This window comes from Falco biarmicus, chromosome Z (assembly GCF_023638135.1).
Source record: "Falco biarmicus isolate bFalBia1 chromosome Z, bFalBia1.pri, whole genome shotgun sequence".
Lineage (NCBI taxonomy): Eukaryota > Metazoa > Chordata > Aves > Falconiformes > Falconidae > Falco > Falco biarmicus.
Window position 1 is genome coordinate 19,652,363 of NC_079311.1, and position 26,433 is coordinate 19,678,795.

General features: G+C 40.6%; 1 protein-coding gene across 1 annotated transcript in view; it reads left to right on the top strand.

The window, feature by feature from the left end:
- The first annotated feature begins 2,305 nt into the window (after positions 1 to 2,305).
- The window catches only part of HSD17B4 (hydroxysteroid 17-beta dehydrogenase 4), a 68,010-nt gene continuing 43,882 nt past the window's right edge, over positions 2,306 to 26,433 (top strand). The window contains exons 1-11 of the mRNA XM_056323996.1: positions 2,306 to 2,460; positions 5,412 to 5,465; positions 9,014 to 9,121; positions 9,648 to 9,707; positions 10,717 to 10,738; positions 10,852 to 10,898; positions 11,668 to 11,752; positions 14,620 to 14,807; positions 17,223 to 17,314; positions 17,929 to 17,953; positions 19,513 to 19,641. Coding sequence (XP_056179971.1) covers positions 2,403 to 2,460; positions 5,412 to 5,465; positions 9,014 to 9,121; positions 9,648 to 9,707; positions 10,717 to 10,738; positions 10,852 to 10,898; positions 11,668 to 11,752; positions 14,620 to 14,807; positions 17,223 to 17,314; positions 17,929 to 17,953; positions 19,513 to 19,641 — 868 coding nt within the window. The 5' untranslated portion in view covers positions 2,306 to 2,402. The remainder of the gene's footprint in view (positions 2,461 to 5,411; positions 5,466 to 9,013; positions 9,122 to 9,647; positions 9,708 to 10,716; positions 10,739 to 10,851; positions 10,899 to 11,667; positions 11,753 to 14,619; positions 14,808 to 17,222; positions 17,315 to 17,928; positions 17,954 to 19,512; positions 19,642 to 26,433) is intronic.

The following is a 26,433-nucleotide window of genomic DNA, read 5'->3' on the forward strand; positions in this document are numbered from 1 at the left end:
TTTCTGTGCACATTCAACAACACTTCCCACACTTAAAACTTACGATTTCTTGTAGACCATTTATTTGTCCTGTACCTGCCTCCAGAACAATTTCTTGTAGTTTCCTATATATATGAATAACGTGCCTATACAGCCGGAGGAATGCCACCACACCAGTGCAACTATTGGAGAAGTAAGACCACTGTGTGTTAAAAGCAGTGTCCCTTTGACTCCATCTGTGAGTGAGCCTTTTTAAGGTTCGTTGTATAAGAATTTCATTACTTGTGGTATGTAGATATATGTAGATAAATTTGTCAGTTTTACTGTAGCACAATGGTCCCTCTAGTGCCCAAACTGTAAATTGCAATTATAGTATTCAACCCAATTTCTCCGGTGAAACTGAACTCCATGTAATAAAATCACAGGCGATACATCTTGATTCCTAATACTTCTAAAGGAGTGAATGTTACAGACTATATGAGGTCAGAAACGCAAATTTCTTCTAGTTTAGAAGTCTCCAAATAGCTATCACTTGGTTACCTATCACCTTCCTTTAGTGCAGACAGTAAACCATTTGGCAGCCAAGGATATAATCTCCAGCAACACGAACAATTTTTCTTTCTACTAGCTCCAGAAATAATCTGAACTTTACAAACCTTACAAGAAAGGTTAATAAGGAATTAAAGTTCATCTGTGCAGAGGAAGTAGCCAGATGATTTCCCCAACCAAATAAGCTAGTCAGTTGCTCTGAATTCCGGGCACTCCTTACACCATCCTCTGGTGTTCCCCAAGCACCTCCTAAATTTAAGACAGACAATGCAAAGAAGCAGGGAGTTTGCAGCTCCCAGAGGCTCAGGCTTATGGTGCTCTCAGCCAGGAGAGTGAGCAAGTAAGAAGGAACAGCTGCATAAGATCCCTGCCCATAGTTCAGATAAAGTTTGTCATCACTTGAGTTGTGTGGGTATGACTGGGAAAATCTGAAATAAATCTACTGCCAAGATCCAGAGCAATGGCCCTATGAAACTCCAATACAATCACATTTTAAATGACACGGTCTCATATTAGACCGTGCCTGCAATGACACAATCAATAGTCATGTTCGTTCCTAAGTAATCCACCAGCTGGCTCCATGAGACACAATCACCCCTGCAAGCTTCCTTCTCACACCGTTCCCCTGCCTCACTGGGGTTTCGCCCCCATGGGCTGCAGCTTTTCCAAGAACTGCTCCAGCGTGGCTCCTCTCCATGGGGTGCAGCCCTTCAAGAACAGACTGCTCCAGCGTGGGTCCCCTGCGGGGTCGCACCTGCTGCCAGAAAACCTGCTCTGCTGTGGGCCTCTATGGACTGCAGGTGGAGAACTGCTCCAGCATGGGGTCCTCCACAGGCTGCAGCTGGGTATCTGCTCCACCGTGGGCCTCCACAGGCTGCAGCTGGGTACCTGCCCCACCACGGGCCTCCCTGGGCTGAGGGGCACAGCCTGCCTCACCGTGGGCTTCACCACAGGCTGGGGGGAACCTCTGCTGCGGCCCCTGGAGCCCCCCCTGCCCCTCCTGTGGCGCTGGCCTGGGGGGCTGCAGGGCCACTGCTCTGTTTTCTCAGGCTTCTCCCTCCCAGCTGCTGTGCAGTGTTTCTTACACTTTCTCAAGTATGTCCCCATGAAGGCACGGCCACCTTGCCTGCAGGGCCCGGCCGTGCTGCGGGTGGGTTGGAGCTGGCTGGAACTGGCTGCAGCCGGCACAGGGTGGGCCCAGCCTCTCCTCACAGGGCGGGCCGGAGGGCGGTGCAGCCTCCCACGCGGGGGGGGGGGGCCGCAAAAATCGGGGGGGCGAGAAGGAATGTATTTTGCGTTGTATCTTGCTCAACCTAAAGAACTCCCACACCCAGGGCTGCAACGGCTGAAAGCAGTGATCTGAATTGGGAAACGGTAAATAAAGCCAAAGAAAAGCAACCATAAACCAAACAAAAAACACCCTCAAACAAAAACCCAACAGAAAAACAAACCACCACACAAATAAAAGCCGTAAATAAAGATCAACTTTAAGCGGAGGCGTGATGTCTACATTCAGGCTGCCCGAGTTGAGATCCACCCTACTTAGCTGCAGCCTCTTCAGACACCTGCGGCGATGTGCCCGCCATGCAGCAGGGCAGACCGGCCCGCCTGCATTTCGCAATGCCTGTATTTCACAAGCAGCTCGCCTTGCCTGCCGAGGTGCGGGAGCACAGAGAGCGGGCGGGACCGGAGCCCCAACGCGGCCCCGCTCCCGCCCCGCCGCGGCCGCCGGGCCGACACCGCAGCCCAGACTACGTTTCCCAGGGGGCGGCGGCGGCGCATGCGCCGTGTCCCCTCGGCGCGGCCTCGCCCTGCCCTGCCCGCCGGTGCCGGGCCGGCGGGCTGCGCAGTCGGGCGCAGGGCGGCGGAGAGCCATGGCGGCGGGGCTGCGGTTTGACGGCCGGGTGGTGCTGGTGACGGGCGCCGGAGGAGGTGAGCGGCGCTGTCCTGTCCCGTCCCGGGGCGCGGCGCGGTGCGCGGGGGGGTTCGTCCCCCCGCAGGAGGCGGCTGGTTCCTAGGGGAGGCCGGGCGCCGCGCCAGCGCCGCTGCCCTCGGCCCTGACAGGTGCCGCCGTGCCCGCCGGTGGGACCCGGGGGGCTCTGTGAGGGCTTCGCCCCTTGGAAACGGGTTTTAGCCCGTGGCGAGGCGAGGCGCGGCGGCGGGAGAGGGGCGCCCGCCGCGGGGCAGGCCGGGCCGAGTGCCGCCCCCCGCCCGGCAGCGCCGAGGCTGTGCGGGGGTGACCGCCGTGCTGCCTGCCGTGCGCGGGGCTGCCGGCCTGAGCCCGGCGCTGCTGGAGGTCCGCGCGGGAGTACTGCCCCGTGCTGCGCTGTCCTTCAAATACACGGGAGGAGCCGCGCCGCTTCACACCGGTCCGTACCGGTGGTGTGCTCCGTGTACTGCTTTGATACCCTAATTCCTTACGGCTTTGCTTGGGCCTGGTGACTGACGCTTGTCGCCTGCGTGCCCTGGCACGGGGCTGTGCCGGGGGCCCGACTGTGCCAGCACCGCTGCCGAAAGCGGCCGCGGCCGGCTGCCTGCCCTGCCTGCCCTGCCTGCCCTGCCCGCCTGCGGGGGGCGGCCCGCCGCCGGGGGGATGGGGACGCACACGCCTCCCGGCGGCGGGGCTGGCCCGTGCTGTTGGTGGGCGCGGGCCCGGCCTCTCGAGGGAAGGCGGTTCTGCGGTGGAATGCTTGGTTTTGCCAAGAAATAGTTTTGTGTTTGTTGTTGCAGTGTGGGGTTGGTTGTTGATGTTTGGTGGTTTGGGTTTTTTTTCTTCTCTTGCTTTGTTTTGGGTTTGTTTGTTTGGTTTTTTTTTTCCTTCTTCCTCTGGATGCATGATTTGACCTTCGTCTTCTCTGGTATTTCCAGTGACCATCTAAGCTGAGTAGATGAGGGAGGCGCAAAGTTTGTAGTTGTCATGAGCTGCTAAAGCCGCTTGTTCTGCCACCCTCTAAGAAGGTTCTGCCTTCCTGCAGTAAAGTTTTGCTTTTTTTTGTGGAGCTGCGCATAGCCAGAGGAGTCATTTTGGGGGCCTGAGTTATGTGATGTCTTGTGGACTAAGAATATGAGATTTTGTGGAAAGCACTGAACAGTCCACTCGCATCACCTGGAGGTGACAAACCTGAGAATAATTGAGGCCAGATCTTTGTATGGTGCTTTTCAGCTTTTACCAGACCTTTATTTATATGCTTCACTGTATATAACAAGTCTCACCAAAGAACAGGTTAAAACCGTAGGTAACAGCAAAACAAAGACACTTTGACAGTAACAAAGCTTCTAAAAAGCACTGCATGGAGCAAAAATTGCTTGTTGTAAGTAGGTACAGTGACCCTTGTACTTCTAGTAGTAGGCTGCTCAAAAACTGCAGGCTCTCTGTTTGTTAACAGAGAAAACTGTCCTTGGATGTTTTATTTCACAATAGTTTTTTTTGATAAGTGGGTTGATAAAAATTAAACCAGGATAAAGGGAAACCCTGTTAACTTCAAGTTAGGTCTTGTCTTGTTTTTATTTAGTTTACAGCACTGTAGTTAGACTGTACTGCTAATAGCATGGTTTGTCAACATTGATTTTTGATTTGGATGCTGCTGAACAGATCAGAGCTTGGAATTTGTCTAAAACATCTGGATCACTAATTTGTTTTTTGACATACCTGGGCATCTAAAAATTCAGTAGCTTCTTTCCACTTTGAGCAAACCCCTCATGAAATTCTGTTTCTGCCTGTTCTGCAGTATCATAGTCTAAGCAATTCAAGCTGCTGCTTTTTTTTTTTTTTTTTAATTAGTTTTGATTCTTAGGCATGCAGTCCTTGCTTGCCAATTGAGAATGGTCTTGGTTTTGTTTGGCTTTGAGGAGGCCACAGTTCTAAGTTGTGTGGCTTTTCAAAACAAAAAAAAAGTTTTCTTGGACTTGGGTTACTTTAGGCAGTGGATGTATATGCACCTCACCTGTGATACTCTTGGTGTGAGATTTGTGTGTTTCAAAACAGTCTAAACAGTTCTGGCTTTCCCCCCCCCCCATTTTTTCTTTTAAGAGCTGGCTTTGAAAGTTTTGGTGAGGGGCAAAGTGATGCTGAAAAACTTTTTTCTGACTGATTGTCTTTTGATAATTCAAATTTCAGTTTCTTTTGGAAGAAAAAACTGATCATCATAATTGATTTCAATAGCTTTTGCCTGGTACAGTGGATAATATCTCTGTAAATCATTTGTCGTAACAATTAACTGATGTACAACATACCTAGAACCTAAGCCAGAGCAAAGGTGCAAGAGTCTTGTATGTGAGGCAAAAATCAGTCTTCCGTTATGATGGATAAACTGTGGATGCATCTGGTTAACTGTGGTATTAAGTGATTTCTTTGTGTGCAGATAGTTGGAGGGGTTTTGTCAGTACATCTTCAGTCGCAGTTAAATTTTGTTCAGTTTTTTCTTCAAATCTTAAAGACTGACTTTAACCAGGGAAGTATCTTATTCACTTAGAATGTAATTAATTAACTTGAAACATCCCCTCCTTAAAGGTTACATCAAGACATTAAACTTTCTGCCTTACGAATGTATTTTTCTGTCACAAATAGAAACTCTGCAGCAGACAGCTTTCCCTGATGGTTCTGTTGAGTGCAGTAAGAAAGAGTAAGAATAGGGATTATTTTTTTTCTCTTGACTGGTGGTTTTATCTACAGTTATCTATTTGTTTACTTTTGTGTTTTGAACTTACCTGGAACTTTGAACTTCTGGGGGAAATAGTAGTTTACTTTGAACTTTCAAGGTATTTGTGTTGATTTGGTGTGTTTTTCTTTAAGCAATTAATTTTTGTGTCGCTTTTTCTTATGAGTTGTGATTCAGGAGACAAACTGAGTTTTTTTTCTTTTTTTAACCTTTTTTTTATAATAGGTTTGGGCAGAGCGTATGCTCTGGCTTTTGCCGAAAGAGGAGCTTCAGTAGTTGGTAAGTTTCATGTTAACTAACTTGATCTAGACAATAACCTTTGCCTTTTCACATAAGGTGCATTCAACAGTCCATGCCCTTTGAGACAGTAACCTTTGTTATTTAATGGTTTTCTGTTTTATCTTTTGCTATTTAAATTTTGCTTCTAAGCTTTATTTTCTTATGAAATGAATTTGTCCAAGAGCTTATCTTTGCTGGAAGGCTAGTTTGAATCGGATCACTTCCTGGACTTTTGTCCATGCGTACCAGTCTTTACAGTGAGGCCGGAGAACGTGCTGTCTTAGGTGAATACTGTTCAGAAAGTTTTAATATGTCCATTTGAAAATGTGAATGTGTTATCTTCTAGTACCTTTCCCCAGGAAGGAAGTTATGGGAATGTTATGCAGTATCAGTAGCCCCCAGAAAACACAGAATGTGCTGACAGTACACTGTATTGTTTCTTTTTGCAGTGTGTCAACCAGAATAGCCATCTGGTATCAATGACAGTGCCGGATAGCTCCCAGTAAAAGTTTTCTGATAGTTTCGTAGTCATTTTGTTAAACCTTCTTCAGGGAATATTCAGCTGTGCAATATGCTGTATCACAGGCTAATTCTGAAGGTCAAATTATATTCTTGGACATTCTCCAGGAGCTTGCATTGCCATTTTTAGATTGGATGGATGTTAGGAAAAAGGTCTTGACCAAAAGGGTCATCAAACACTACAACAGGCTGCCCAGGGAAGTGGTGGAGTCACAGTCCCTGGGGGTATTTAAAAGGTGTGTGGATGTGGCACTTAGGGATCTGTTTTAGTGGTGGACTTGGCAGTGCTATGTTAATGGTTGGACTTAACGATCTTTAAGGTCTTTTCCAACCAAAATGATTCTATGATTTGACTGCCTAAGAATCAACTTTTACAGGTATTGTTGAGAAGTTTAAGGTTAAATGTTTTTAACAGATTACAGACAAGAACTCACTCACTGATTTTTAGCTTTCTAGTAAAAATCCCAATCTCAGTTTATAAAATTTCATAAAAATTGTTGGGTTTTGATTTATTGGTTAAACTGCGAAGCCTGTGTGTAGACAAAAAAAAATCTCAGTTTTTTTTTTCTGGTAGTTACCACCTTTGATAGTTACCTCATTTACTAAGAACATGAATACTTCATCTCAAGTTCTTACCAAAAATTAGGTCACTATAAGCAGCCCAAATGTTTAATTGTATTGACTGTGTGTAGCTAGTGGTGTTCTGCCTTTCCAGAATAATCTGAAAGAAATGCTGTATTGCCTGACACAGCTAATACTCTTTTTGTCATGGCCTTATTGCACAATAGCTAAATCAGTAAGTTAAGAACTGACTGTAAGGGAAACTTCTTATTGCCCTTTGGAAAATGCACCTCATTTTGCCCCTTCTTGTAGCAGTGCTTTGCGGTTACCTCTAAATACTTGTATTTATTTTTCTTACTTTTGTTCTCTTATGATTCTGACTTTAAAGAATTGAGAAGTTACTTGTGTTAAAATTTGAATTTTTTTCACTAAAGCAGATACAAGATGCAAGTCTCTTTAACAAGTTCCCTTTTTTTTAACATAGGAAATGAAGGTATGTTATAAGAAGGAGGAATACTAGTGGGTCCCAACATGGGAGCTTTTTCTGTCTACTTCCCCATTTCTTTCTGTGTATTTACGATTTTCAGTCCTAGAATAGCTCTGTTCTTTCTTGTGTACTCATTTTTGCTTCACAACTGTTAGCGCCTACACTCAGCCTAAGGTACTTTGCTGCCTCTGGAAAATTTTCCCTAATATTTAATAAAGCTTTTTATCAGCAAATTACTATTGAAGTGAACGTTAAACATATATAAGCATGTCTTTGGTAGAGAATTGTAATGTCCTAACAAGACTAACAATGTTTTTGTATAAATTTTTACCACAAAATTGCCTAATCTTCTTTCCCAGGACAGATGAGAAATCCTAGTACTGTTCCTGACTCCTTTTTCTTTGATGTCATGTTAAAGACCTTTGATGTTGCAGACTGAGCGGTCTGCCCATGTTGCCCATTCTAATGCTTAACTAAACTTGGAAATTTTCCTTAATATTTCACCTGAATTGTGCTAGCGGCATGTTGAAACTGTCAGATAATGATCTATTAGTGTGGAGATTTTTGTCTCTTCCTTTTGCATCAATCTGTTAATGTACTTGAGCATATCGTCGTGTTCTGTCTTAATTCTTCCTACTTCAGACTAGGTGGTTCTTTGGTTTGGTTTGTTGTTTATGTGGGTTTTTTCCCCCTGTATTCTTTACATGGTCCACTTCTGGGCTTTGGCATTTTCATTTACTCATATGGATTTTCTGCAGTCTTCTTGCATTTCTTTTGAAGTGCTGCACACAAAAATTGAATACAGGAGTCCAGATGAGATTTTCTTGGTCTGCGTAATGGAGAATGATTGTGTCATGTGTCCTGCAAGCAATGAAGTTATGTTCCCTTTCACATGGAGAGTTTTCTTTTTTTAATTCCCTTTTTAAAAAAACAAAACAAAAAAAAAAAAAAACAAAAAAAGAAAAAGGGCACAATATTGGTTTATTCCTTTGATACAGCAGACTTGCAGTTGCTGTTTGTCATCAAGACCAGCAAGAATATCTTGCTTATTTTGTGGATTTCACTATGGCTGGCTTCTTGAGGGCTTCAAAAAGTTGGAGGGCACAAAGCTGGAGTTTACCGCAGCAAAAGACTTCATAGCAAAATACCAGTGTTGCTGGTAAATGGTCAGTCAGTTCTGGTTTTCTTACAGTTTCATTTGGCACCCATTTAAACATACTTCTTACCATTTTTTTACATCTTTTGTCAAAATATAATGTGTGTATGGATTTTTTTGCGGTGTTTTTGTTCCTGTGATGAATTCCATGAAACTGTGGGACATGCAAATACCACAATGCAGCAGACTGTGGTGATGATACAAAGCAGCTACCACTAATGATGCCTGCCCCAGTATGGAGAGCAGCCTGGGAGCAAAGCGGCCATCTACGTCAGATGGACCTCTTATCCCACTGGAGCAGGATCTGAAGCTCCAGAACAGGCTCTTTTCCCTTTGTTCAGGTTCCTTGATCTGTTCTATAGGGAATTTTACTAGTAACATTTCAGCTACTCTATTAAACAGGAACAAAGTCTTCTCAGTCTTGTTTACGGTTCATGCAGTAGCTAAAACAGTTTGACAGGAGACCAGAATTAATCACCTGTGATTGGTATGTAGTCCTGATCTTAATCGCTGAACTACAGTAACACAATTGGAGGGGTGTGCTGGGCAAGGCAAGCAAGTTGAATGTATCTTGGAGAGAGGGGGAAAAAAACCAATGTTGTTTCCCTTGTTATTTTAAAAAGAGATACTGTATCGTACTACTTTTTTTAGAAAAAAATAATAGTATGACTTACTGTTCTTAAATCATGGGAGATTCTCAGTAGGATCCAGACGCATTGGGTTTTATTAGTAGTCCTTATGACCTTCACTGTGATAATAAGATAAGGAAAGACCATGAAGTCTGAGTGTTAACAAGAAAAAAATTCCTTTCTTTGTGATGCACAGTGAATGATCTTGGAAGTGATTTCAAGGGATATGGCAAGAGCATCTCAGCGGCTGACAAGGTTGTTGACGAAATCAGAGCAAAAGGAGGAAAAGCAGTACCCAATTATGGTATGTTATTTTTCCAGACTAGTGCAATGCTTTATCTGTAGGAATAGTGGACCTGCTGAATGAAGAGTTGACACTGCTTAATAAAGGACTACTGCCAGCTTGCCAATGTCATGTAAATTAAATAGGTGTAATGTAATGTGGAGTAGGGAGACAGAGATGCTAAAAGCAAGTGCATAAATTGCTTTTTTAATTTAAACTCATCTAGTAGTTACCTTTTCATATAGTTTCTAAACATTGAAATACTAAGGAACTGTCTGTCTGCAGTTGTTAGAGGCAAAATGGGAATGGATGATTCTTACTTGGTTTGCTTCTTGTCTTTCTTGCAATGGCAAACATTATGCCATTTAGACTTACTGTGTGGGATTTGCTTTAGGCCACATGCAAATAATGGCTGCATTTGAATTTCTTTTATATTGGGGTTGTACACAATTTATTTTTCTTAGCTCCATGGAATTAGTTGTTAATACCCTGGAACTGCAGTGTATCCAGTTAATTTTACTTGAAAATTCACACTTTTTTCCTACAGATTCGGTGGAAGATGGTGAAAAGCTTGTGAAGACAGCACTTGAAGCTTTTGGGAGGATAGGTACAGTTACTTAATTCTTGTTGGAACTTGTTTGCAAATGCAGAGCCATTATAAACAATGTAATTGACAAGTGTATGAAGACAGTGTGACCATAGTAGAACTGTAACCCTTGATGCCTTTAGTCATTGAAACCTAAATCAGGGACATTCCACTTTAAATTGGAAGGGGCAACTTCTCTGTCTTTTTTGGAATTTTTTAGTGGAAGTTTAAAGCTTAATATGTGATTCTTCTTTACGTGCCCTTCAGAATTCTGATAGTTCAGTAATGATTAACAATTTCTGTCCTAAAGCACAAGTAATCAAGTATTATAATGAGCTGCATAAAATTAGGATAAATAATGTTGCTGAAGAGTCAGAAGATTCTCTGTCGTGTTTTGGAAGCTCTTTTGTCTATGTGAAGATCAAAATGATTTAACACAAATAAAAAAAAAGCTTGAGCTATTTTATCTAACAGGGAATATTCCTCTTTACTATATGTTCACCACTGTTTAATTGTGAAGTTTATGTGATTTTTAACTCAGGGTTAAATGGCTGAAAGTACACATGATCAAAGCCATCAGGAACCAAATTAAATATTTGACAAAAAATTGTTATGGCCGCTTTAGCGGCTCTGTGACTCTGTGGTTCTTCCAGTTATCATTTGGGTGTACTGCAACAAAGATGGTGGCGCAAACTGTGTAGTTAGGAGCACTCTGGAATTCAAAGCAAGCTGCAGAACTGTGCAGGGTGGCTGCATCTTGCAGGTATTGTGTTCTAGGTGGCCAGCTCTTCTCAGCTATACTTCCCTGTCAGGCTTTGTTCTATTAGCAAGCTGAGACTTGCCTCTACTGAAGTAGTTTGTCTTGTAATTATTGTCCAATGGTAGAGTTCCACCGTTTGGGTCAAGGAGCTATAGAATAATAACAAGATATATGTGTACAGTGTTCTTGTCTATATATATATTTTTAGAAGTGGGAGAAGAATAGAAACAAGCTTGTACTTTATTAGTGCAATCTTATTTTTTTTTGCAGATATTGTTATAAACAATGCTGGGTGAGTAAACCTGATGATTTTTTCATGTTTGATTGTGGGCTGTCACTTTGCTGTAAACAGTTGTCTATCTTTTGCTTGTTTATTCTGTTTTTTTTTTTGATTATGCTTTTTAGGATCCTAAGAGACCGTTCATTTGTTCGGATAAGTAATGAAGATTGGGGTAAGTTGACAAACTCAAAAATGTACTTTCTGCGGGAGAGATGAAAAGTACATCCTTCCCATTGGTACAAGGAAGAAGAGAAGGTGGGGAAGGCTGTCTGTGCCAGATTAGAGAATTATCCTTTGCCCTGAAAGCTTAGTGATAACATGCTTGTGTTCAGCTTGCAAACCAGATCTGTGCTGCAATCATGGTAGGCATATGTAGTTACAATGGGGAAGAAAGGCTTTAGCTGCCGCTCCTTGTTGCTGAGTGGAATACAAAAAAGAGCCATGTGAAGCACACAGAATAGTTTTTGTGAGGACAACGTATTCCTAACACCAGCACTGACTGGCTGAATACTAAACAGGCTTAAAAGACCCAGAACTAACAACAGAGGGAAGGAAAGCTGGTGTGCCAAGGGACAGAAGAACTGAGGGAGCCTTCAGTGAGATGGTAGGTGATGATAAGCCAGTTGAGCAGACTTTTGCAAAGATGGACTAGCTTCTGTAGTCTTTATTTGGCTGTGCTTAAGTACAGGAATTTTGAGTGCTTGTCAGTTCTGTACAGGAGAGCCCCAACCACGAGGCAGGAGAGATAATCAATGTATGTTCAGGCAAGCACTTCAAAATGATCTATAAGAAAATAATAATAATAAAAAAGCCCTCTACTTTTTTAGTAATAGTTTAGTGTGAAGAGAGTGCCGTTTTTGTCACGTGGAAAAAAAAGTGGTGTATTTCAGGTTGAGAGACAAAGTCCTGAAATTACTAAACCAACATTACTTTTTTCCTAGATATAATTCATAGAATTCATTTGCGGGGATCATTCCTGGTCACCCGAGCTGCATGGAATCATATGAAAAATCAGAAATTTGGCAGGTAAAAGTTTGTCTTTTTTCATTTTTCAGTAGGGTATAACAGTTTGAAGCATGTCTTGACAGTGAGGGAGAAGTTTTGCATCCTTTTCTTTCACTACTACTGAGATGAAATAAAATCAGTCCAAATGTTTAAACCCTTCTGAGTTCTGCCCCCTTATGTGCCTCTCCAGCCAAATGTTGAAAAGATTTTTTCCATGTAGATGCAAATGCTGCAGACAGGAGCTGTCTTTAGGGAACTTACCATATCTTTTCATGAGGACTGGTTAGAAATGTTTGTTACTTGTATGTTACTGCAAACCTGAGGGATTCTTCTCCTCCTCGTTACTATTCAAATGACAGGTACATGCAGTTCTGCTTGTGGATCTTGGCTTTTTTGTTTGGGGTTGGGTTTGGATTTATTTTTTTTTCCCCTTTGGACAAAGGTACTTGTCTTAGAAGCTGTGGAAATGTTTCTAGGCTGTTTTTGTTTGTGTTACTGTAAACTGACAGAGTGCAGTGAGTTCAGACCTTTTAAGTTTTTTCACTTCTGTTGTTTTTCCTTACCGAAACACTGCCATGATGAAATTAATCTTAATAGCTATACCCAGATGTTGAAAGCTGTATGATCTTCTTTGTCATTCTGTGACCAAACTGACTGACGTTCTCATCCACGTAACTGAACTGTAGGGGTAGAGGAGGAGATCAGTAGGCAGAATTTACGGCTAAAGTCTAAGAGTTGCATCCATTTAGGAAAACACTTCCCTTGGTTCCTTTTCTGTATTTGCTCAGATAACAGTGCCAGTGGGTGCTTCTGCAGTTTTATGTATAGACATGTGCCATCTACAAAATGCCTGCTTTATACAGCTTTTGTAGCTTTCTTTATCATGATCATATTGAACCAGTACTTGTAACACATATCTCTATCTAGATTAAACCATTGTGTTATTGTCAGTATTATGTCCTACAAGCATTCATCAAATAGCAACATGAACGAAGTGGACACACCATAAATAAATGGAAACCAAAGTGCATCAGTGTCAAGATGATTCCTCATATACTTCAGCTGTCTTGTTCAGTAGTTCCTGAGGACCAAAATCAGGCCGCCAGCCATTGTATGCTCAGTTCATAGATTGTATTTACACGGTGCACTGGAGGGGCTGCCTGAAGCTGCCCCCACCCAAAAGGGAACCAAAAATGCTAAAACTAGGAAATGTCACAATCATGGACTGAAGAGTTGATAAATCACCTACCACATGACTCATTGAAAGACAAGGTTTAGGGAATAGTTAAGGTATGGCCCTGGCAGAGGAACCAGAGGTGCAAAAGAGCAAGTTGTGCTAAGGGTGTAGAGGAAAAGAATGATCCTGAAGTTAGACATGTAGAGCCTTATATGCCATGGCAGATGTGGATTTCATGTGAGAAGGACAATTAATAGATAACCTGATACCCAAACTCGGCCTGGTGGGAAGGAATAGAGGTATTATGATCAGAATATGGTTTGGAGCACTGTCATATCCAGCAGAGTCAGTAGTGTATAACTTATCATGGTTATAGGTTTTAGGTCAGGGGAGTGGAGGTATTAGGTGTGCCATTGCTTGATTATGCCTTGAAAGTGGAGCACATGAGAGAGGACATGCCTGATTGCACAGGAATGGACTTAGGCATGCATCAGATGTGTTGCTTAAGTGAGTTGTGATGTAATGGGGTAAGTAGGTGAATGCAATATTATACATCAGGGGATGGGGGCAGGTAGGGGAATCTGGGTTTAATGTGTCTTTTTTGTGGGTGTGGGGTGTTTTGGATTAGGGTTAGGAGGTAATCTGGTGCAGAAATGCCAGCTTGGCTGGTGGGGGTGGGTAAAGGAAGAGGAAAGCTCTAAGAAGAGGTGCCGTCTTCATTCTTTGGTTTATAAGACCGATGTTTTCATAAACTATTAGCGTATTTTTAGTAGTTGAGCATTTTGTTTTCTAGGGCTCCCATGGTGGGGAGGAGAATGAGGAGGGTTGTCAAATAGGCAAGGGGAGGCTAACTAACCAGTGATGATGAGGGGGTGTTCTAGTGGTTGGCTGTCTACTCATATTAGGATGAAGAAGGTGGCAACAAGGAGTCAAATTGAGGTGAATAAATAAAAATGATACAGATTTTGATCCCAGCTACGCAGTGTGTTTACAGTAGATTGGAACAGATTCTGATAAGGCTTTAAAAGTGAAGGTGTAGACCCTTCTCTCTGAATTCCAATTTATGAGAAGACATGCTGCACAGTGTTCTCTTGCCTCAAACCAGCTATGCACTGCAGTGGTTTTAGAGCTTTCTTGAGAGCAGTTCAGTCATCTCCACAGCAATAATATTAGGGGACAGCAAAGGGGAAGACTTCGCTGTCTTCTTCCTTCGTGTGTTTAACGCACATTAGGATTCTTTGAATGTGAATTCTGTAGGAATGCATCTTTACATATTACCAGGCAGATATTAAGGTGAAGTGATTTTCAATAAAATAATTTTCTTCTGACTGCTGAAGCTATTTGTTATTTATAAGAATAATGCCCCTTGAAGTGCAGTTAGAACATGAAACTAAAATACTTTTCTCTATGCCATACCGTGTTGTCATAAAATGTCTATTTTAGTTTTGTAGTATGACTCAAAAAGACTCATGACTTTGTTAGTTTTCTGCTACCATGACAACGCTTCAGGATTTGTGAGATGTTTGCTATCAATTAAATATAAAAACCCCATCTTTTTTAGTGAAAACAACAGACAACGTTTTCTTACTTGCAGGCTTTGGTTTTGTGGAATACAGAGACTGTGATGTGAAAGGTGGAAAACGTTTTGTGTAGAATTAAACAACTTGAAGAAATAATTGAATTTTTTTTCTCTCTTCTCCCCTGTCTTAAGAATAATTATGACTTCTTCAGCTGCTGGAATATATGGAAACTTTGGTCAGGCAAACTACAGTGCTGCAAAACTTGGCCTTTTGGGTCTTGCAAACACAATTGCAATTGAAGGTCGGAAGTATAACATCCACTGCAACACAATTGCTCCTACTGCTGGATCCAGACTGACCCAGACTGTCATGCCACAAGGTGAAACATTTAAGTTCTATGTGTACTGACATTTTTCAGTGGATTGAAGCACAGCTAACTTTCTCATCTCTTAGAAGATGCAAATCCTTTACATTTCATACACTGCTAATTCATTATTTCTACTGTCTTTTTGTCTCTGACCTGTCAACTTACTTTTTCTGTTGTAAAGAATTCTGAATTTCTGCCACAAGTTAAGAGCAATTTTTGTAATTCACAAAAACAGTTTCATGTAGCAAAGCTCTTTAATTACTGTCTTTTCTAAGATCCATCTACGCAGTGGAAAGGCTTATTTGTTTCATGAGATGTGGTATCAAGTATGTGCATAAAGTGTCTGCACTTGTAATATTGTCGAATTGCAAAATACCATTTTTTGCACAACATGTCATGTATGTACTTCTTCATTTCATGATCAGTGGGAGATAATAATGAACTGAGTTGCCTAATACATTATCATTTTCTTTATTGCACAATTACTAATCTTTGAATGCTTGAACAGGTTTTTAACAGTGCACTGCATTGGAAAGTCAGTATAAAGAACGTTGTAGGAGAAAGCTGTGTGTAAAGTGTAAATTTAGGATAGAGTGACTACTTTGGCAAATGACCAGAAGAAACAAAAAGAATTTGCAAAAGGAAGCCTGTTCAATTTGCCCTCTGAAAGTCTTCTACAATCAGCCGATTTCATTTCCCTCCTGCCCTTCTTTTCTATAGTGATAGGCAGTTTTCAAAGCCAGGGGAGTCATTATGTTAATCAGACTGATACACAAAATATTGAAGAGTAATATATTTTATACAGTTATGCATAGGTTGAATGCATAATTTTGTTTTTCTAAATATGTTCTGTGTATAGCGTCCTGGCTTTGGTCTAAATAATCCAAGTGATCAGGAAATCTAGCACCTCTTTGGGTTGTAGGTTCCAGGGATTTAATTGAACATACCAACAGAAGACTCAAATACATTAAACTTCCAGCCATGAGTTCCTGAAGCATAAAGTGGAGTTTAGTAGCTGGAAGTTCCTGAAGATATTTCTGTACAGTGATAAAACCACCTGCTAGTTTTCTTTCTTGTCATTTTAAGGCGAGTGAGATCCTTTGGTCTCCCTATAAGAGAGTTACAGCTCTGATCATTTATTTTTTACCTTTCTCCTTCCCTCCCTGTCCAGTTTTTTCAAATACTCTTAAAAGGTTTGGACACCAGAACTTCAAAAACATTTTCATATCTTGTATCAAATTATCAGTACTTTCCTGTTTATCTTTAGGTGTCTGCACACACCTGTGCTTTAGCACTGCCAGAGTTTCGTATGTTCAGCTTGGCCCACTTACTGATGTTCTTGCTAGAACTCTATATGTAGTTTGCATCTTTTGTGTATCTTTTTTTTAAATTCTGCCATGTATTTCTTAATTCAGCAGTGGATTAATAGCATAAGTGATAGCAGTCTAGCGCTAATTTTTGAGACTAAGTGGTGTGTGGCAGGAAGTGGAATACTTTAGAAAAGCCTAAGGCTTTTGTTAGGCACTTAGAAGATGCCATATTAAATGGGAGTTCAATTTCCTTTTACCTTTGGGGAACTTCTAGAAAGGAACTTCTGTTACTTCAGCTTCGCTATTCAAGAAGTACCTGTAATGCTCAACTTTGCTAGCTCTTCATCTGTCAAGGTGTGTCTGAAAATGCTTGCTGACCTTTAGCTGAGGAACAGCTATGTATCTATTGCTTTTGAAAGAATAATATTCTAAAAGCTGAAAAAGAAAACTAAACAAAGTTGTTTTTTCTTTTCAGACAGGGGATAGAATATGTGGTAAGAGCTGCCTGGACAACCATGCTCTGCTCCATGACAATATCTCCATTTTCAGATAGTTTTCTCTTGTGCCAGATAACAATGAAAATGTCAAAATACAATTGATATATAAATTTAGCAGGACTGATAATTCCCAGTATCTCATTTGGAAATATCAATGTTTCCAAATGGGAAGTTTCTCAAATATTCAGCTGCTGCAATTCTTTTTGTACTATCTTTTCTTTATAACTGACTAGCAGATTAAAAGGGAAATTGCTCAGGTACATCTTCATCAGGATTATGTCTAGCTGGCTTGTCCTTGTTTCAGGCTGCTTGTTGGATGGAAATTTAGGAAGGTACCTGGCTTTGCAGTCTGCACATGATAGTGTTCCCAATAGATAAGATGGTCTTTCATGTGTCTGGTGAGAACCGGTCATTAGGTTTGGAGGCATACACACATCTCACAAGCTGTTCGTATTTAATGAAACTTCAAATGTTTAATTTGCCCTTTCTTTTCATGGCAGAATGCTGTTGGTTAAGTTCTTCCTGGCTCCGCTTTTCATCAGAAGGTGTTTGAGTAAGAATAATTCGGTGAGATCACACAGTACTTCTATTTTGTGATTCCCTTCTTCAATTTGTTCTAGATCTGGTCGATGCCTTCAAACCAGAGTATGTTGCTCCCTTAGTTGTTTGGCTTTGCCATGAGAGCTGTTTGGAGAATGGCAGTCTGTTTGAGGTAATTGTTTTATTTTCTCTTTCTTTCTCCTTTTTCCCTCCCTTTACGCTGTTCCCTGAAATCAATAATTTGCTTTAGCCTGTCCAGCCTTAAACCTCTTTGCTGAAACTGAATTATCATGTGAGGTACTACATATTCGGCATAGGCAAAAGAAATGTTGACCCTGTATATGGCAGGTACATCAGGCAGTAACAACCTTGTCAGATTCTGGTGTGTGCTCAAAATACTACTGATTTGATTGTTACAATTCTTATTGTACATTTCTAAGTTTGAAAAGGTACCAAAGCCACTACTTCAGAAGTTTTTGTTTTGTAAATCATTCAAACGCAGAAAGCAACTTTCAGGAACGATGAATTACTTGGTTATGGAGTACATTACAAGTATTGTCATCAAACTGATAGCTCATATTGGATGGAAGCTGTTATCTTGTTGGCGTTTTATGTTGCCCATGTTCCAGTGCTTAACTAAACTGCTAAATACAACCAGCAGTAGTTCAGAGATTTTGTTACAATCTTCGGTTTGTTCTGAAGTATATTTTTGGGTCCCTACATTACCAGAAGTTTGCTTTGTGATATGGTAAGCCAATGTTGGTGTTTTCTTTTTTTCCTTGGCAGGTGGGAGCTGGATGGATTGGAAAATGTAAGTACTTTGTGTTGCAGGATTGATATTTTTATTTAGGGAGAGAAGGTCAGCAAAAGCCTAGGGTTCTGAGGAGACTCCTTATTTTAAGTGAAAGTCACAAATTTCACTATGCGTGGGGGAGCTGGTAACTTAGGTATGTGCTTTGTTTTGCTTTTGAGCTAATAGTAATTGAATATATGCTCAAATAACTTTACCTCTTGGGTCCTGAGGGTATAATTGAAGTCAAGAATAATCTCCATTTTTGGCACTAAGTATGCATTGCTGCCTTTTTTGGATAACTTTAATTCATTGTAGTATGAAAGTAGCACATGCTGGTAAACAGTCTACTTTTTAGTTACTTTCCACCTTTATTTGTACTTCTATAAAATAGCAGTGATAGGCATTAGCATGTTGAGACAATTCGCCTTCTTAATAACCAGAAGCTATGCTAGCTAAGTATTTTCTTGGAGTGACTCCAGTAACTAGCTTAAATATGAACATGAAGAAAACTTGCAGGCAACACTGAGGGCTTGCGAGATGGAAAACTTAATCCATTGTGTGAAATGTCTTAACCTTTTCTCCTGAATATGTTGAAATTAATACTGGTGTTATTTTCCTGAACTGTTCAAGGACTTTTCAGCCTATGTGAATATCACCAGTGGGTTGGAAGTAGGGTCATTAATTCAAGAAGTGTTCCCTCTTTTTCCAGAACATTTTTTTTCCACCAGTTGATAAAGATTTTGTACATTTCTAACTAACTGTGAATATTCTGGTGGCACTGGAATAGCTTTCCCCAGGTAGCGTATTAGACAGATGAAACAAATTGGGGCAGCGGCATAAAATGTCTTGCTGCCCTTCACAAAATGTTGATTTTTTAGTACAGCTGAAAATTTGTGGCTTCTCGTCTTTGGCCAAAAGAAAATACCATTTTTCATCATTTATAATGATGACTGTTCAAGTCTTTGAAGTACCAGTATGACCTTATTCATTGTCTCTTGCTAATGAAGAGCAAACCCAATATAACAAAGATTAGATGCAATACAAGAAGTTTGTATCCTCCCAGAACCGATTTCACATTAGCCTTACGCGTTTCTCTGAAGTTACAGTATTGAAATACAACTTCAGGGGCCATTTGGTGATTTTGGCTACTGGTATTAACATTCTTTCATAGATAAAAAAGTGGTTTTCACATTTTCCCTATAGTTTTCGTAGGCTTTCAGAAGATTCCTAAGCATTAGTAGCCAAAATCAGGTCAGAAAAGGATGTTTGTAGACAGATACTAGCTAAAGTTTTTCACTAGAAAGAATCCTAAAACTGTTGGAATATTTTCAGAGGGGAATTAGTCTCTTATGGCTTTAATGAAATGTAAACCCAGTGCTGTTCCTTTTCTAAATGTTAGTTAAAAGCAGTGAGCCCTTTTAGTCCCACCTGAAGTTATACCAGTGAGTTAAACTGAAGTACTTAAAACCTTTCCTTTCTTGCACTGTCTTGAAAGTAGTGGCCTAGATGAAAGTCATATAAAGAAACTAAAAGGTTTTTTCTTTGTTACTTTAACTCTGGCTCATGTTTCCCATTAGTACGCTGGGAGCGATCCTTGGGTGCTATTGTCAGAGGAAAGAATCAGCCAATGACACCTGAAGCTGTGAGAGATAAGTGGGAGAAGGTCTGTGACTTTGATAACGCCAGCAAACCCAGAAGTATCCAAGGTAAAGGAGACTTTGATAATGTGGATAGTTTGGGCCAGTAAAGATTAGAAGAGAATGCTTTCTTGTCAGACATTTGCTGAAACTTTACTTCAAAAGTCTATGGAACCAGTGAATTCTTTTGTAAACGCGTGATATTAATCATATACTGTTTCAATACAGTCAGATCTTTTTAAGGAACCTTTTGTGTTCTAACATGTAGAATTAAGACAGTTTTATCTTTCATAAGAGTTTTTAGGGAAGCAACATCACTATTATTTTATGTATTGCAGCCAGATTAATGGTAGTGTTTTATTTGATTGCGCCTACAGACGGGTAGTACTATTGTAATAGATTGTATTTTCCTTTAGGTCATCTAATCTTGTTTTTTGTAGACATTTCCATACCAAAAAGCTCTCTGGTTAAGTCATTTGGTATAGCACAGCAAAGTTCTTCCTTGATGCCTTGTGTTCCTGAGTAACATCACCTCCTTGGCTGGTGACCAAGATGACTGTCTGTTCCAATGCTTTGTGTACTTTCTTTATTCCTCCTCCCCCGCCCCACCCCCCTGGCCCCTTTCCAAAATTACTCTGATCTTTTCTGCTACTGTACTTGCTTCTCTTCCATCTTCCAAACTTTCTCTTTGTTTTTTTATGTCTCTCTTTATTTAGATTAATAGTTGTCATAATTCCTTAGTGAACCATAGAGACTAATTTTCCTGACTTCTTTCCAAGATTTCTGAAGATGTTTCCATTAGTTTGTGTGAGTTAGTATCACTGATAATTGTTTTTTTGTTATGCATGTGGTTATTTAGATCAAAGCAAGTTGTTTTTTAGGTCAGAGATTGAGTATTTGCCAAATTAGGAAATGCCAGCATTGAAGTATTTGGGTGAGGAGGGAGAGAGGCATCCTTATGTACAATCCCAGTTGAATTTCAAAGGTACTCACACAGTAGATATGTTTAAGCTGTTGGTGCTTAAATCCATTAGGCCATTTCATTAAAACCTTAGGCATATGTATTTAGATCCCAAAACTAAAACCAGAGCAGGACACTCTTACGTCCTTTCCCTCAGATCTTGGTGGAGGAGTGTAACCAGCCATAAAGCAGTTCTATATCATCTTATTGACTGTTTTCACTGATCCTTGGCTTGCAGTTATCCTATTTCCAAATGTCTGTCTGTTTATAAACGTTCTCTGTCCTGCTATGGAATGGTATTTGTGACAACGTAATTTCAGCTTTATAGCTTCTGATCTGTTCTCCAGCCTGTTGCATGTACAATGTTATTTTTATGGCTTGCTAGCAGAAAAATGTTGGGGGGGGGGGAAGTTGTAGATGGGAATTTCTTTTAAAAGTTGCATCAGCATTGCATGTGATATTCCACATCTGCCTCTTGATGCTATTGGGAGAAAAAAATTGACAAGATTTTGGATTTCAGAAGTAAATGTGCTTACAATACAACATAGCAGGTTTCTACAGTCAGGAAATTATAAATACTACATGAGTCTCCCATGCAGTGTACTTACCTTAGCTTCTGTTTTGGTATGAACTTGGTGAAAATACAGCATCTTTCTTTCAATTGCATCAATCCAGAGAGACTGCCAGGCTAAATGAAAATGCTTTCATTAGTTTGTTGCATGTGAGAATCAGCAGAAGGGTTGAGGAAAATTCTAAAGAAGTATAGCTGAATAGAATTTTCACCTCTATGTTAGAAGTTTTTTCTACGGCCAAACCCTCCACTTTGTTGCCTGAAGGTATTAATCTGTTAAATAAGGAGAAATAATTAGAGTACTTGCATTAAAAATTTGAAGATACAATACCAAATATCTGCAAGGTAAAACTCTCCCAGAAGAAATCATTAAAGTAATTGGGTGCTGTGAAGAGGAATCATGTACTAACCATTATGTGTAATTATAAAAAAATACCAATTATATAAAGAATTTGCATGCAATATAGTAGAAGATTTCATAATCAGAGTTGTTAATCTTGTTTCATAATTTGGGCATACTGATGAGATCAGTTTGACTTTATTCATTCTAGACTACAAAAAAGTAGGAGTGTAATCTGTTGGTTAGTTTGGTGTTTTTTTTAAAGGTAATTTTTGTTGTGTGTGTAACAATCATACATAACTGAATACTTGGATTCATGTACTTTTTTTTTATTATTTTGCTTAGAACTCTTTTTTGCAAGCATAGTGGGAGGTTGTTCTCTTAAATAAATGCCTGATATCTGCATGATCATGCATTTAGAGACTGCCTAGCAAAGCACTCATTTGATGTTTAACCAGAGCATGTTCATGGTTCTGTATTTTAGCCAAGGTAGGGTTGCTGGAGATGCTGAAACTCTTGAAGACTAAATGGAAGTACTGTCTCATCTTTACATTTTAGTGATGGCCTTTTAAGAAATGAAAATATTGAATATTTTTCTTAAAACCAGTTTAAGTAAAAAGATCCAAATTTTTCTTTATGCCTTTTTTTGATCTTTTTTTGAAGCGCTTCTTCAGTTTGTAAACTTTACTTGTTCTCTTGGCACAGAAACTAAATCAAGCTAAAAAACTCATACTTACGTACCAGAATATGGTTTTATAGGGTTTGTGCAATTTTAATTAATAGGAAATAGTTAATTGTCACTTGATTTGGCAATTGATGCTAATTCTGTAACTCACTGAAGTTTCTCAGGTGTCATGATAATGTGCTTGGTAAAGCAGTCTTTCTTGGTAGTTACCCTACCTCTTCCTAGACAAGCAGCTGCTCATTGTGCAGTCCAGTCTTCTGTCCAAACTCCTCCCCTTACCTCAAAAGCTGTGTGACACAGTCTGTGTAACTGACTGTGCTTGCCTTTTCACTTTCCTTTCAATACCTTAAGTGTCTTTTAATGTTCTTTGTAGTTATTCCATAAGCTTTACAGGCTTAGTCCTTAACGTACTTGGAGAAGTTCTGGCAGTTCCTCTGTACGCTCACACAATTTCAGGTACAATCCTGTTAAACTATCAAAAAATACGGTTACTTGTACATTCACTACATGATACCATTTTCAACAACAGAAGAATCTGAGAACAGACTTCTTTTTTTGAAGAAGCTATGCGACAATTTGGGCCTTAGGAAGTTGAAGTGGAAGATGTAGTTTTGCTGGCGAGTATTCTTCTGTATTCCTTTTACCTGGAGTGAAAGGTAACCATCTACTTAACACGAAAATGTTGCTGCCCCTGAGGCAGTAGTGAATCTGCAGTGACTTACACGTTAGAGCTCTTTCTTAATTTGCACAATGATGGTATTTTCTTACTAATGATTAAACGGAAATAATAGTTTCAGTGTACTTTATACCACTTCAGAACAAGCTAGAAATCTTTCAAGATGTGCAGGGCATGATCAGAGCCTTAAGGTTAGGTCCTGGAATCAACTTCCAGTGTACCATCAGCAAGTCATTGTAACCAGCTCCCTGTATGCCCTTAGGCAGTAACAATTGCAGAATAATGTGACTTGGCTTGACTAGTACTAGAAAAAAATTGCTCGGGCCCAGATTTGCAGCTGGATCTAGTGAGCTGACATATTTGTCATGGTAGCATGGTTCAGTGTTTTGAGATACTGAGAGGTCCTGGGCTCCTCTGCCTGTGCATAACCAGAAAGACCAAATTAAATGTGATACAGAAGCATCTGAATGTGCATGTGCAGTATGTCACAGTTGCACACTGCACAGCACATCAGCTTGTTATCTCCCCGTATTCCCTCTCAGACAAAGTGAGATACGGTAGCCCTTGCCTCCACAGTGCACTATTTGCTCATGTCCTCATCCAGTTCTTCCTGTTGCACAAAGGGAGAAATCAGATTGTCTTGTGACATAGGTGGAAGTCAACCATCCCTGTCTTGCAGATTGTATTCTGTAGTATGTAATTGTGTGGGTTAGTATGTTCACTTGTTATCTAGGAAAATAGAATTAATTAAGTCTGTCACCTATATGAGGCAATAGCTCTCTGTCTTGATTTCCTCCTAAGTTGTGAAGATATGAGACAGTTTCAGGTAAATCTAGTATTTTAGAGGTCTGTAATCTGCTGTAATCTGTAAAATGTGTCAAAATTCACATCCATTTTAAATTATCTTAGAAGCTGTCTAGGTACAGAAAACAACTTGAGTATTCTCAGTGGGTGACTTTTGGCACATTTCGAAAGCTTATCTCTAGTATAGAGGAAATTAATATTAAACACATAGGTGTGTATGTATGTATGTACACTTCATATGTATATAAAGAAAAAAAGTGTATTAGAAGAAAACTGTTCCAGCTTCAATTTCAACTTTCATATGTGTTTAAAAAGGGTTAAAATACTGGTGCTGTTTTCTCCATAGTTAAGGGATATGGTTCACGTGCAGTGTTCCCTAACTGGAAAGTTAAGAAGAATACTTTTGGAAGGAGGCAGACTTTGTCATGACTGTTCTCAGCCTTTGCTTTTCGGGTTAATCTTTCCCTGCTGTCTGCTAATCAGCTGCTCTGTAATAGCAGCCCATGCTGGGGTAGTGGACATTTAAGATTTCAGAGTTCACTGACAGTGTAACAACTTAAAAAATATCCCAAACCAATATTAAAACTAATTATATTAATGAAATGTATTCCTGCTGGGTTTGTTTCTGCCAAAATTATACCCTTTGAGCTCTTTCTTGGATCTTGTGAGAACCTTACTCAGCTTGTAGAGTCATGTATTAAAAAGTTCAAATTGTCACGCTAAGTCTACTGCTGAAACATTAATTTCAGGCATCCTTACGTGTTTACATGACTGAAAATTCATGTAGTGCTCTGTGCTTACCTCCCCCTCTCTTTTTACTTTCCCTACTCAAAATGAGTACAAAACAAAGACTGTTGAAACCATTCTTACTAGTGTCTGAACCTCACTTAGTGATTTTGTAATGCTTCATCTTTATTTTTCAGCAATCTCATATTGCTTTGTTAGCTCGTAACAATGTATTTGATTATAACTTTGTACTTCTTCATGCAGTAGTCTAATCTACTCTTTCTTTGAAGGTGTAACCCTGCCTCATGTGAAAGATTCGTATCTGGTCAACTGTTAGAATATTACTGTAAATCTAATGCTATACTAGTCCATTTTCTTATGCCAGGATGTAGAAGAGTGGTGAAAACTGAAACAATAAGTTGAGACATTTCTATTGCATGCTGCTCTAACAGTCCCGGGAAGGTGAAAGAACTATGTCAGCACTGGGATTCTTAACTGGAAAAGTAATTCTGGGGTCAAAAAAAGAGATTAACATTTTCCCCTCTGTCTTTATTAAAAAAAAGAAAAAAACCCTACTTTGCTGCCTGTATTTGGTGATATTCTAATAGCTCGCTTAAGCTTTTCAGGCACCCCAGAAAGGTGGCATTTTAAAAGTAGCTTTGATATTAAAGGGTGAAACCCACCTTGAAACACAGAGCATAACATATACTTTCTACTGATACATCTCAAGAAATTTGGGCCTAGAAGTGTAGACATATCTCATGTGGTTGATGTCTGTCATAGATATAAAGAAATAAATCCAGGAGTCCTTGAAAGAGCATTCTATCCTTAAAGACAGCTTTCTCTGCACACGTACACTTTGAAAATCAGTAAAGGTGTTATTAAATTATTCTGGTCAAGTGCTGTTTCTGATTACAAATATAACAGTAAGCCAAAGTTTAAAAAAAAGTTTAAAAAAATAATTTTGGTGAGGCTTGTGACATTAAAGGTGAACACCATTGCATCTCACTTTTTAAAAAGTGTAATAAGGGGGACCTTGGGAACTACTGACCTGTTAGCCTCACCTCTGTACCTGAGGAGAGTGTGGAACAGAAGCTCCTAGAAGTTATGCTAAGGCACGTGGCAGACAGGGAGCTGATTCGAGACAACCAGCATGACTTCACTGAGGGCAAGTCTTTCTTGATGAAACTAGTGGCTCTCTGTGATGGAGTGACTACATAAGTGGACAAGGGAAGAGATACAGCTGTCATCTCTGTGGAATTCTGTAAGGCTTTGGATGTGGTCCCCCGCAACATCGTTCCTGCAAGATAGAAAGAGAGGTGGATTTGATGGATGGACTGCTCAGTGGATGAGGAATTGGTTGGATGGTCGCATCCAGATGGTAGTGGTCAACAGCTCAATGTCCGGATGGAGATCAGTGACAATTTGTGTCCCTCAGGGGTCCATATTGAGACAGTATTGTTTAATATCTTCATCAGTGACATAGATGGTGGAATCAAGTGCACCCTCACAGGCTTGCAGAGGGCATCGAGCTGAGTGGTGCAGTTGACATGCCTGAGGGACAGGATGCCACCCAGAGAGACCTGGAAGAACTTCAGTGGTGGGCCCATGTGAACTTGATGAGGTTGAGCAAGGCTAAGTGAAAAGTCCTGCACCTGGGTCGGGGCAACCTCTGGTATCACTGCAAGCTGCGATATGAAGGGATTGAGAGCAGCCCTGCAGAGGAGGACATAGGGATAGCGGTGAGTGGGAAGCTGGACGTGAGCTGGCAGTGTGCGCTTGCAGCACAGAAACCCAGCTGTATCTTGGGCTGCATCAAAAGAAGTGTGGCCCCAGCTTGAGGAACGTGATTCTGCCCTTCTGCTCTCTGGTGAGGCCCCACCTGGAGTACTGTGTCCAGCTCTGGGGTCCTCAGTACAAAAAAGACATGGACCTGTTAGAACAGGTCCAGAGGAGGGCCACGAAAATGATCAGGGGGCTGGAACACCTGCCCTGTGACAAAAGACTGAGAGAGTTTGGGTTGTTCAGCCTGGAGAAAAGGCTCCAGGGAGAGGACCTTACTGCAGCCATTCAGTACTTAAAGTTTTTAAGGAAGATG